Below are 13,976 nucleotides of genomic sequence, written 5' to 3' on the forward strand. Positions count from 1 at the left end.
CAAAACAGTGACACAGCACAGACGAACTGCTGCTCTTGCTGTTTTCAAAAGACGCAAATGAAGATGCAGCTGTTTGTCTGCATTGCAGACAACCATATCCAAATCCATATTCATAGACAACCATATCCATGCTGGCACATAAAACCTAAGGATGTTCCATATTGAATCTAGTTTCGTTATGTAACTATTTATAGTATAGTAAATATTTATATCTATTTTTTACTGAGGATTTGCACCATGTTTATTTGGACTTTATTTGGACTTTGACACATTATTTATTATTTTCTTATTTTTATTTGTTCATTGTAAGTGGTGTTGTTTATAGTAACTAAAAATATATTATTTGGAAAAAGTCAAATTTGCTTCACTGTTCTATTATTTTGTAACATTTGTAACATACCGTATACCGTGAAACCGTCAAACCGTGGTATTGTTTTAGACGATTATCATACCGTGAAAAATTCATACCGTTACAACCCTAGTACATATCACTAAAATGTATTTTAAAAACTTGTAATGTACTGAGCCACTATACATTGTTCTTATAATGTTTTTCTACAGGAGGAAATCGTGAATTACATCCAAACACTTCAGATACAGTCTGTGTTAGTAAATGCAAGACTATTTATGAAATCCAGTCGTAATACTGTATGACAACATTTCAGATGACTATTCTATAGCCTACAGCTAATCAATCTGACAGATTCTGGAGTGAATTCAAGTTCTAAAGAAAGATATAAATGATATATTATTATAAAAAAACCCAAATACATTTAAAGAGATGGCATATAAGTGCTGTATATAAGAATTGTACTCACCTGGGAAATGGAGGCCATGTGAATGGTTTGTGAACACAATTAAGTGCACACAGAATGTCATATTATCTGATCATTGTAAGAAATAATCCCAAAAGGCAATTGACTGTGTAAAGCCACATAAAACAACACAAAAATACGATGTGTATGCCAAGTTCAGCAGCTAATCAGCCAGAATCAGCTGAGGTGACGTGACTCCAACCAGCGAGATCTAGCTGTCACTCAAGTAGCCACGCCCTTAATTATGCAGACTTATTATAACTTAATACAAACTAAACGGATGAGTTCTAAAAAAATTCACCCCCCTCACAGTTGTCATGAAGAGTAATATTAGCTATATACACTAAAATCGTTTTTTGTACCAGGCTGTAAACACCTTTATTTCTGCAGTTAAGTTGGCCATTTTAACATCGGGGTCAATAAACGTACTCTATTATGGAGCCAGGCCTAGCAGAATTACAATGAATTGCAGTTTCAATTACTTGTCCGTATTGCTTCATGAGGGAGAGTGGGATGTTGCCGCTTGGTTATGATGAGTTTGGATTAATAGCATTTAATCTCTGTTTGATTTCCTGGTTTTGTCTCTTCTTTATTGCATATTTACAGTTTCCGCATAAGACCTGGCCTTCCTTTTAGCCTTCAGTGCAGATGTACTACTGATCCCAGAGCCATTTTTACATGACCAGATGTGCTTGAGAATTACAGCTTTAGCTAAATCATGATCTCGATTTCATTTTAAGTAATCGTGCAGCCCTAGTCTATTAAACGTTATTGCCCACCACAAACACCTAGTTTAGATAGTCACAAAAAATAAATAGTAATGCCACACACTTGTTCACAGGGTTCATGTCCTCCAAACAAAAGAAAAAAAATCTCTTCATTCTCTCATTTACACTCAATATAATAGCCTATTAATTTGACCTTAATACTAAGGTACAGATATTTGCCACCATTTTCAAACAAAGAAGACATAACATCTTAACGACACTTAAAATTACAAGAACTTAAAAAGAAGAATTGACCTTATTCTTCAATGTGTAAGCGACCTTGTTTTTGCGATTGTTTTAGAACTTCAGACTCAGTGGCCTATGTGAGAAATGACTAGAAATAATAAACCTCAGAAAACGGTTAAACTACTTGCTCTACAAACAAGTGTTTGCATGATCATACAAGCAAAGCAGAATCATATAATAGAAAAATGGCAGTTTGTATCATCAAGCAACATAACGAGCATAACTGTTTTTGACGTCTAAAATGAATGAAAGATGAGACTGGAAGTCTCTAGCCAAAAAGATTCAAATGGCTGCGTGTGCACGTCCGCAAAGAATAAGGTGAATTCTTCTTAAATATATATTTTTAAATAGAATTGTTTTTTGCACTTGCTAAATATCAAATACAGCTTTTTACACTTAGCAAAATCTTAGCTGCTGCTTTCAGTTTTCTGTACATGGCATTTGATTTCTAATGTCTGGGGAAAGCTACAGAAAAAGGGCCCTTACACTAATTTGCCCTGTTTAGTAGTCTGGCCCTTTCAGTTGATATTATGCCACTGTATTTCCTTGTTTTATTCCTAATCTTTGGTCTAGGTGCCATTTTTATTCTGTTATTCTTTACTTGCAGTCACATGTTTTCAAATCTAAATAGGCCAGACCACACTACATCAACCTATATCAACTAATGAAAACAGCACTTTGCCTGGTTTTGTGGTCTACAGGGGTAGTTTTAGGATTCTATCCTGAAAATGTGTAGCAGAAGACCACTGTGATGACTTTTTGTTTGTCAGCATCAACATATTATATAGTAGATCAAACCAATACAAGTCAATACATTTGGAAACCTCTCTGATTCACACAAATGCTTCTTTAGAGTAGATAGTTAATCATTTTTTATTGCTTTTACTTTCAAAATCTGCAAAAAATCTGCAAATGTTGAATTAGAGTTGTTCTTATTTTCTGACCTGTCTAGGGTTGCACCAGCTGCTCAATAGTTCTTGCTTAAACTGCAATGTCGAAGTCCTCACTAGAAGCATAGTATTAATTACTAGCTAGTTTGCAACTAAATTTGTCCTTACTTTGGTTGCATCATGTTGGAACATGTAAGTTCTACCAGAAAGACTCTAGGAGGCAGATAAACATTTGAACATTTATTGTGAATTGTTTGCATGAATGAGAGTTCATTACGGTCCTTTCATAAAGCTCTTTGTCGTAAGCCCCATCTATAGTGCAGAACTCTGGATGAGATGACAGATCTTGCCTGAAGATGAAGGCAGGGCAAAGCCAACCCCGAGTGGAGACGAGGCCGAACTGGTGGTGGTGGTGATGGGGAAGATGGAGGGAAACTTCCGCAACATCACCTGAATACAGCGAAACAGATTGTTTAGATGAGCTTATATACATGGCTTGCTTGGTTGTTATAGGCTGACGAGATAATTATTATGAATGACGTGACACATCAGTCTTCCTGGTAGAACTACCGCTAAAGCTTTCATCTCCATGTAAAGTAACATGTAGTCCCAGTTATACCCAGTCAGAAGTCTTGAAATTGTTAAACGGGAGAACAATCTGAAAAGCACGTGAACCGAAAACAGAGTTATCAAAATTAAAACATCAACTTGAAATTATTTTAATAGCCGACACATAATTGTCAGTAATAAAGAAATTCCCATTTTAATTGAAATTAAATTAAACTCTTCTGTTATTTGGCATGACATAAAAAACTAAATAAATCCAAAATGATGCGAGAAGAGGGAGATAAAGGAAGTGTAAACATTGGGTTTTTCATTATCATCACAAGCTCATCAATGTAATCTAATATTGCTGTCATCTATTTTTCAGTCTTATTTAATGGTAGAGGCCTCTGTAAATATTTAGTTGAAATGTATTTTTTTGTTTAAAATGGGTTCAGTGGTGCAACACTAAACTATTTTTGTCCCTTACATTGCTACTAAGCTACATTTTAACTTACGCACTGCTGGTGTCACCGGCCCATGTTCATTTAGAATGACGCAAGGGACTTCATGAAAGGATAATTGAATTCATTGACTCATTCGATTTGTTGCTTGCACATTATTAAAACTATTTACAATTAATGTCTCACAAGAAATGAGCGGCTATGGAAGTTGAGGCAGCAGATTAAAAAGGACTGTAGAATGCCCTTGATCAGATCAGTGTGTTGCTTTTCTCGGCATCTGTTGCAGTCAACACTTATTTTCACTGATAAATCCTGTTTAATTGCAAATTACAATGAGGTACATGCATAATTTATACATTGTTTATAGAAAACGGTTATGAATAAAGTCTTTATCTCGTGTACACCAAATGACTCTTGCCAAAATTTCTGTAAAACAGTTTCAATCTGCACCAAAGTTCAAACTACTAAACAAACGGATTTTAGCTTTGCAAATTGTACATTTACATACTAAACTAAGAATACATTCTTTGAGCTTTTTTTGATACATAGTAGTGTGTGAATTACAAACAAATCATGATGTGGATGTTATTTGCATGATCACTGAGGATGGGATCACGTTCGCTGTAATGAGGCGACAGGAGAATCCGTGCCAGTCCTTACTTTTATACGGATTACATGAAAAGAGATAATATGTTTTTGACTTGAATTGGTTAATGCAAAAGTAGACATATCAAGCTTTCTTTAGATACATCTCTCATGTTTCTTTGAGTATTTGCTGAGTTTCAGTTCATTTTAATGACGTGTTTTTCCTGACACAGTCTACATTTTGCACGCGTCTCGTGGAGGCTATTTGTAATATCAAAACCGCATGGGCGTGGTAGCATTACCTCTAATGAGCTCAGACTTAGAAACTAGACATAACGTTGGTTTCATACTGATTACTTTATCAAACAATATTTGTTTTCAACATTCACTCGCTGCATTTGAAAGTAGACACTTTAAGCTTTCTAGAGATATACGTATTTTGTCTGTGTGTTTTGTTTTTGCAGAGTTTCAGCGCATTTTGCTGAACTTCACGGAGAGAGAAAAGACAGAATGCCTACACTGTTTATTATCTTTGTTTTGCAATAGCACACAAGTTTGTTGTCATTGTGAGTGTACACAATAAAAACTAGACACCTAACAGATTCGATTGATGTTATGATCTTATCTGTACGATTAAAACTGAAAGTGTTATTTAAATTCATTTCAGCTTTAAGGTGAAAACTTGACAGAATGCGTATACGCAGTCTTCGAATAAGAATGAATGAAAGCAGATGATATTTTTTGGGGTGGTTGGTGGAATATATATATATATATATATATATATATACACACACACACACACACACACACACATATACAGGGCTTTACATTAACACCCGCCAACCCGCCAAATGCGTGTAGATTTCAGCTTTGGTGGGTTAGACAGACACCTCCACTAGCCACTTTGGCTGGTTGAAAATAATTTTTAAATTGTAGTTTTCCTAAAAGCAGGGTTCGACAATATAAGGATGACCCAATATGCGTGCAAATGTGATCTCAAAAATCGAGAAGTAAAATAATTGTGATCACGCGAGCAGAATAAAGCAAATGAATACTGAATAAGAGGATGATGATCACTCGCGCTAACATGCGCGCAACTTCTTAAAACGTGTGCACGCTTCTGAATCGTGAAGCAACCGTGTGTGGAACAGGTTCTGTCAGGAAACGCAACTGTCATCGGTTCTCTTTCAAATAAACTAGAAAAATAGTGATGAACATGCGCCCACAGTCCTGATGCTTTTAAGAGCTCAAAATGTGTATTTTTGTAAGCAGCACCGGTTGCTTTCACTTTGAACAGATTATTAAAAGGCCTGAAGTTAACTGTGAGCATATGATCATTCTTTCATTATCACACACGGTATGTTTCACCTGCTTTCATTTACTTACGGTTTTATTTGCTTTTATTTTTGTTAAAATGGTTTAATTATTTTTTTTACAACATTGCTTTAATGGGAGATGAACTCTCTATTTATGTGCAGTCAACTGGTGATCCGAGAGATCTTTAGCCAGGACAGATTACTGTGCATATTTTTGAAACATGACAATAGCTATTTTTTAAAAGTCAATTGCTTTTCTTTCTTTTTTAAGAAATGTTTTGTTTCATAAAAAGTATAGTACACAGCTATACTTTGCTTGTTTTGACACATTAAAAATTTGTGGCTATAAAAATTTGTGTGGTTATAAAGATAAATTTGGTACATCGCTAATTTTGAGCTCTAAAAAAAAGTCATGTGAAATAAAAACTAATTGCAATATAACACTGTGAAACCATGACCCATTTGCTCATGCTCATTGAGCAAACTCATACTCGACACACAAAAAGTTAAATGAATGAGGACGCATGTGGACGTAACACACAATTTAAATCAAGTAATTTTAGCATGTCAACGTCAAATTTATGCATATAAAATATATTTTCCCAACAACAAAATTGTGGCTAGTGAAAATGCAGAGTGGCTAGTAACATTGGAAAATTACTAGCCACAGTGGCCAGTGATTAAAAAAGTTAATGTAAAGGCCGGTATTTATATATAGATAGTATCTTAAACTATAATTCAGAGTCTACCTTTACACTGCAGGATGTAAAAAAACACAACGTTGTTGACCGCTCAGCTGCTGATCATAGTCGGCACATCACAATTTATTTTTAAGCACTAAAAAGAGTGGCACAAATGGTGTTTGCCAAAAGGCGAGATTATTTTCTGTCTTCTGTTTTGTCTCCTTTTGGCTCATGTTAAGAGGATCTGGTTTGTTTTGAAGCAGTTCCATGCACCACTGAAGAGAAGAGGTTTAAAGATCAAATTCTGAACTATATTTACTATTAAAGCCTTTGGACTGAAGAAGATATATGAAGAAAGAAAATCAGTTATTTCTTTCACTGATATACCCAATTTTTAATTTTTTTTGAGTGGAATTTGGTTCAACCACTGTAATTGCTGTTACGTGTATATGTATCTTTTTGTATATGGATTTATAAATTAAAATCTATTAAATGTATTTAATTTGTTGATCTATAGATCAACAGAAAAAAATATATCTCACTATTTTTATTTTCCAATACAAATATCTAAAAATCTTTAAATCATTAAAAATTTAATTTAAAAATTATTAGGTTTAAAAGACTAAATTTCTTAATTTTGCTTTAAAATTTAAAAATTAAAACTGGAAAATGAAACAAAAAACATTATTTTAATGTGATGATAAGCTACAGTAAGAAGTTCCATATTGTAGTGGGAGCACAGTTCATTCATCCATTTATTTATTCATTTATCTGTTAAATAAAATGTGTTGAAATATACACTGAAATTAAAATTTATTTTCATACTGTTGCTACAACTTATTGTGTGCTCTCTTTAAATTTACCAACACAGGCTCACTGTAAACAAATGCTTCAGCCTACATTTTTTGTGAAACCACAAAAATATAATTAAACGTACAGTGATTTTTATTTTATTTTTTTAGTTAAATTGAGTAGTATGGGGCAGTATAACTTTTGTTCATTTTTACACTAATGTTTACAGGGACATATAATTTTTTCACTCTGATGCAGAACGCTCTGGTTTGAGACTGGCGAAGCGCTATTTCACAAAAGAGAGAAAAGTAATGTAAAATCAAGATAAATCAATGTAGTTACAGTGCACTTTTGTCTTAAGTTTACTTTTAAAAAGCACTTAGGACTCAGGGTTTAGTGAAGGCTTTAGATCAGTCATTAACTAGGTGATCTGTATGATAAGCCTCACCTACTCGTGTATGTGTACAAGAAGGATGTGTATCTGAAAAGTACTACAAATAATACCCTAAGTAACATATTGCAGATTTGCAATAATGTAGACAGCACCTTCTGTAGTGCAGTGTTTTCCAACCCTGTTCCTGGAGGCACACCAACAGTACATATTTTGGAGGTCTCTCTTATCTGACACATTCATTTCAGGTTTTAGAGTCTCTTCTAATGTTCTGTTAAGTTGATTTTAGTGTGTATGATTAGAAAGAGGTTGAAAATGTGTACTGTTGGTGTGCCTTCTGGAACATGGTTGGGAAACACTGCTCTAGTGGATTTGTCATCAGAAATGTGCCAAAAATTTTACTCAGAGGAACATATTTAAAGTGGCACGTATTTTCAATGATCCTGGGATGAAATGTACAATTCGGGAACACATTGACATATTTTGTTCTGATCAATGATTTATTACATTTTTCAGATTTTTAGCAGCCTTTAAAAAGTCTTAAATTTATCTTCATAAAGAAATGTTCAGAATGTTCAGCTCATTTGGCCTTAAAAAGTCAGCCGATTTAAAATCCCAATAATAAAAAGAGCAAACTTAACTGAATCATATGGTTCAGTTCTCTTCCAGATCTCTGTTTTTGTTTCCTTATCTCTTTCTCTCTTTCTCTTTTCCCTCGCTGGAGTATTTGGAGTGTGTGGGTGACAGTGGCTGTTCAGCCTGTCTGAAGTTTGCCTGTTGTGTTTTGGCCGGAGATGCTAGACTTAAAGTGCAGATTCTTAAATAGATTACTGTGAACCTGAGAGACTTGCGGCATCATTTCCTGTAAGCAGAAGGCTAAAACCTGCTTTAAGCTTTCGGGATCAGAAATATTCTGACCGTAGAGAAGCACAGCTCAAACATACACAGCCCATGATATAAAGCGTTAACCTGCGGCAGGAATGAAGCTGCCCCTGCCATGACCTGGATATGTCACAGTGCAGAGGTGCCAGGGGCATTACTGGTGTGGACAGAGGGACAATACTGTCCTGCACAGCACATCATTTGCATACTAGTGGCTAGCTTTGACTCAGATTGGCTGCTGATAGGTTGCAACATTTATAAGTTGAGTGTATACTGCATTTAAGTACTTAGTTTTGACCAATATAAACTATACATTTAATATTTTTTTAGGTATACATTTGTGTAGTATAAATTCTTTTGATATTCAATGTCCACCAGCCTATCTAATACACTAATTTTATGCTTAATATTTCATACAATCATTATGTTGCATTGAAAAATATAAAATGTTTTTTTTTTCAGTCTTCTGTGTTTAATGATTTTTCAGAAAAAATAATTCTTATATACTGATTTAGTGCTCAAGAAACACTTCATTATTGTGAGACACTTTATTATTGTCAGTGGGGAGGCCAAATATTATTGTTAAAACATTCATAAATATTTTTCACGATTCTTTGAATTACAGAAAAATTCATACATATAAGAATAATGTACAGTAATTAAAATATATATAACTATATTTTTACTTTTTAAAATAATAAATAAATATTTGATGTGTATAGATTTGTTCATTTTAAATAAAACTTTAGTTTTAATTTAGTTAGTTTGTTTTATTTAAAAATGAAATCTTTTTGAAATCAGTTAAAATAAAGATTTGTTTTGTCTTGTTTTTCATGTTTGCGTGTAACACAGGAAACTGAACCTGCTGTAAACTATACGCCAGCATAAATTGTATGCTGGTATAACAGATTTGGCAGTCTAACTGGTTAACCAGCATTGCTGTAATTGCTGCAGACGTTACTGAGACTAAATACAGAAATAAAATGAAATTTCCAATATGGTAGCATAACCAAAGTCCATTGTTTTTACAGTGAATTATTGCAGTACAAAGGAAGAAATTGTTTCAGTCCACTCAACTATAGGATCACATTAAATAGTGGTAACACTTTATAATAACTACACACTATGAATCATCTTTTAAGCATCAGCAAATAGTCAAATTATTATTTGTTAAGGAATAACTCTATATTAACAGACGTTAGTAAGCAGTTTGTAACTGCAGATACAAATGCTTTATTCTTGACTTATAAGCACATTTAAAATGTGCCTAATGAATGTTCTTTATACTTTACTAATACATTTTTCATGACTAAATTAAGTATTGCATTATTTACAAATCATTTCTATTTAAGAGTAGTTAGGGGTTTTAAGATCATTCAGAATGCACAAGTAAATGTTTAATAAGCTATTCAAATCAATTCAAATCATTTTATATTATTATTCTGGCATTTACTAATAGTTTACTTGATTCTAATAAATGCTTTATTTACTCAACTTTATCCAGTTTTGTGATCTAAAATGATTATTTATGCTTTATAAATCCTTAGTATCAGTATCAGTATCAAGTTTAAACATTGCTGAATAACAGGAGTCAATATATATAATAAAACTATAAAAAAAACAACTATAAAATAATAGTTTAACGATATATATGAGACAACATTTCAATGTTATGTAGCGACGTTTAAACTACAGTAATTTTTTTTGGTTAAGATTGCAAAGATTTACTTTCAATTTGACACAGTTTCATTTGTGTCTTCAGAAAGAAATGAGTCGTTTGTTTTCTTTTTTTTCCTGTTTAGAATTTAACTAAGACATTACTTTTCATTTATAACGGATTTATAAAGCATGACTAGTCCTTACTTCAGATTAGGTCACAAAACTGAATGAAGTTAAGTTAATAAAGCATTTATTAACATACAAATTAGCTATTAATGTATGCCTGAATAATAAGATTAATCATTTACTAACTCATTCTCAATAATCTTTAAAAACCTTCTCTCAAATAACTGGTTTATAAATGGTGCAATACTTAATTTAGTAATAAAAAATAACAATTAATAACGTATGAAAATACAACCATTAAACACATGTGCTTATAAGTCAAGAATAGAGCATTTTTATCTGTAGTTGTAAACCGCTTACAGACATGTATTAATGTACATGAGTTAATGTTTAATAGATAATGAATTCACTATTTGCTCATGCCTAATAAATGATTCAGTTTTTATAAAGTGTTACCTAAATTAGTAATTTGCCAGTATAACATGTGTATTAATTTCTCTATTAATCTGTGGGGTCTTAAAAGTTGATAAATCAATGTAAAAAACAATTAAGGCACTTAAAACATATTAAAAAGTCTATTTTGCAAGGTATGCAATGTATGGTTGTATGCTAAAGTTCGCCTAAATTAAAAGTGCGAATATCAGAATGATGTGTAGTTTATGAAATCAATAAAATCCTGCTAGATTCGACATCATGCTGCTTTGTTTACTGTTGTAACTAAGGCAAAACCTATATTTCTGCAGTTCTTTATGCGTCAACCTGCCGAGTTAGCAAAATTTAATAGATTTTTATTCAGTGTATGATTAATGTTTTAGTTTTGGATTAGTTTCTTACATTAATATTTTTGTAAATACTGTAAAATCTCGCCAGTGTTTCCAATTGAAGCTTGAAGTTGTTATAAGGTCTAAAAATGTATGGAAAAGTCTTTTAAAAGGTCTTGAATTTCAGTCTCTCATTCCTGTATATCAAGGGTGTCCAAATTCGGTCCTGAAGGGCCGGTGTCTTTCTGACTAGCTCCTACATGCTTCGACACACCTGCCTGGAGGTTTCTAGTAAACCTAGTAAGAGCTTGATTAGCTTGTTCAGGTGTTATTGATTAGGGTTGGAGCTAAACTCTCCAGGACACTGGCCCTCCAGGACCGAGTGTGGACACCCCTGCTGTATATACTCGGGTACACTCTGGTTTGCTGTTTGTTCAAACTACTTATTTAAAATGAGCCAAAACAACACATTTTTGTTTAGTTTTTTGAGAACAACTTAATTGTTTTATGTTCAGTCCACTTAAAACTAATAAGGTAACTTAATTTCGTTATGTTGTCTCCACACAAGTCGACTGTATGGAACCCAGCATTTTTTACAGTGTAGAATTAATCTGCTTGTATTGTGAACAGAGTGTTGTTGTAGTAATCTGTGTGCAGTGCAACGAAAATAGAAACTACTGTAATGCGTGGCTTTTTAACCACCCGTAACATACACTCCCCTTTTGTTTTGACCGTGGAGCACACAATTTGGCAATCAATTCAAACACTAAGAATTATGTAATAATAACAGCAGCAATAAACAAGCACTCATGGTGCGAAAGTACCACTTTTTGTTAACCGCTTACAGCTCAGGCCTTGAATTGATCTCATGGCTGTGTGCGTATATGTGTGGATGTTCAGCGTTGACTCTTGACATGAAGCAGGATTTCTGTCACAGCAGATAAATGTCTGTCTGATTCTCACCGTTTATCTCATCTGTCTCTCTCTTCTTCCTTCTTTCAGTCTGCTGCTTTGTGGTGCACAAGCGTTGCCATGAATTCGTCACCTTCTCCTGCCCGGGAGCAGATAAGGGTCCCGCATCAGATGTGAGTACAGAAATCTCCTTTTTTTTCCCTTCCCTCCCTTCCTTCCTTCCTCCTTGTTCTTCTCTCCATCTTCTCTTCATCAGTCCCCCCAGTGAGAGAGCAGAGAAAGGAGGTGGGCATAAGTTGGCCAATTGAATCAGTGCCTGTGTCACAGAGGAAGTGTGCGCGACAGCTGCGGTGACGATAACCCTCTCCGTTTCAGATTTCCTCCTGGAGTTGTCTTCTTCGCTCACTTTGTCTCGAGCCCCTGAGTTATACAAGCATTTAAATCAACAAATTACCCGGTTTATGGTGACAGCTACAGGAAGCGCACGCACACAGGGGACCAGAGCTCTTTTTTTTAGTGATTGTGGATGTGAGTGAGCGTACAATGCCAGCTCAATCACATCATTACAATTACTACACACGGGAACAGGAGGCAGAGTGAATGGCACTGTGCAGTTTTGTGGGAAATGGCTTTGCTCTTTGAATTCATGCAATTATGGAAAATGCATCGCTGCTTCACTCACGGCTGCAATTGTGTCAAAACTTTCATTTCTCATAAGGGTTTATAATAATATAAAAAAAATTCTAGCTTTGAACTGAAATCTCACTGTAGAGCATTAGCAAGTGATTGTTTTTAAAGCTGTATTTTTAATAAACAAGTGTATTTTACATTAATTTATTTTAAAAAGGAGGAAAAAAGAGACAATCTGCTCTGAGACGATTCACAACCTTACTGAATTTTATTCTAAGTAATTGACAGTCCCCAAAAATTATTTTGATGCCTAAATAAGTGTACATAAACAACATTAGGATGGTTTCCTTTATACCCTAAGTGATTTTATTGTATGAAAATATGTTTATTTTGTATTACAGTATGTATTGCATCAGGTTATTTTTATAACTAATATCTACTCTCACCGGCCACTTTATTAGGTACACCTTACTAGTACCAGGTTGGACCCCCTTTTACCTTCAGAACTGCCTTAATCCTTCGTGGCATAGATTCAACAAGATACTGGAAATAGTCCTCAGAGATTTTGGCCATATTAACATGATAGCTGCATCATTTAGTTGCTGCAGATTTGTCGGCTGCACATCCATGATGCGAATCTCCCGTTCCACCACATCCCAAAGGTGGTCTATTGGATTGAGATCTGGTAACTATGGAGGACATTTGAGTACAGTGAACTCATAGTCATGTTAAGAAACCAGTCAGAGATGACTTTTTATGACAGGGCACATTTTCTTAGCAGAAAACGAGACTTGTCATATCAGGCAACGTTTTTCCAATCTTTTATTGTCCAGTTTTGGTGAGCCTGTGTGAATTGTAGTCTCAGTTTCCTGTTCTTAGCTGACAGGAGTTGCACCTGGTGTGGTCTGCTGCTGTAGCCCGTCTGCCTCAAGGTTTGACATGTTGTGCATTCAGAGATGCTCTTCTGCATAGCTCGGTTGTAACGAGTGGTTATTTGAGTTACTGTTGCCTTTCTGTCAGCTCGAACCAGTCTAACCAGTCTGGTCATTCTCCTCTGACCTCATCAACAAGGCATTTGCACTCACAGAACTGCCACTCACTGGATATTTTCTCTTTTTCAGACCATTCTATGTAAACCATAGAGATGGTTCAGCGTGAAAATCCCAGTAGATCAGCAGGTTCTGAAATTCTCAGACCACCCCGTCTGGCACCAACAACCATGCCACTTTCAAAGTCACTTAATCTTCTAATCACCTTTCTTCCCCATTTTGATGCTCGGTTAAACTTCAGCAGATCATCTTGACCATGTCTACATGCCTAAATGTATTGAGTTGCTGCCATGTGATTGGCTAATTAGACATTTACATTAATAAGCAGCTGGACAGGTGTACCTAATAAAGCAACATTAGCATTTTTAAATAGGAAAAAAGAAGAGGTTTGCTATTAGCCAGTCTTTTGATGTTCTTTGAAACTAAATTTAATTTGAAGCTTAGAAATGTGTTTTTAAGTTTGAC

General features: G+C 34.5%; 1 protein-coding gene across 2 annotated transcripts in view; it reads left to right on the top strand.

Moving 5' to 3' along the window:
- The window catches only part of prkcbb (protein kinase C, beta b), a 269,116-nt gene that overhangs the window by 62,021 nt on the left and 193,119 nt on the right, over window positions 1-13,976 (top strand). For both annotated transcript variants that reach the window (NM_200978.1, XM_087242368.1), the window contains 1 exon segment: window positions 11,923-12,005. In NM_200978.1, coding sequence (NP_957272.1) covers window positions 11,923-12,005 — 83 coding nt within the window.

This window comes from Danio rerio, chromosome 3, assembly GCF_052040795.2.
Source record: "Danio rerio strain M-AB ecotype USA chromosome 3, GRCz13ab, whole genome shotgun sequence".
Lineage (NCBI taxonomy): Eukaryota > Metazoa > Chordata > Actinopteri > Cypriniformes > Danionidae > Danio > Danio rerio.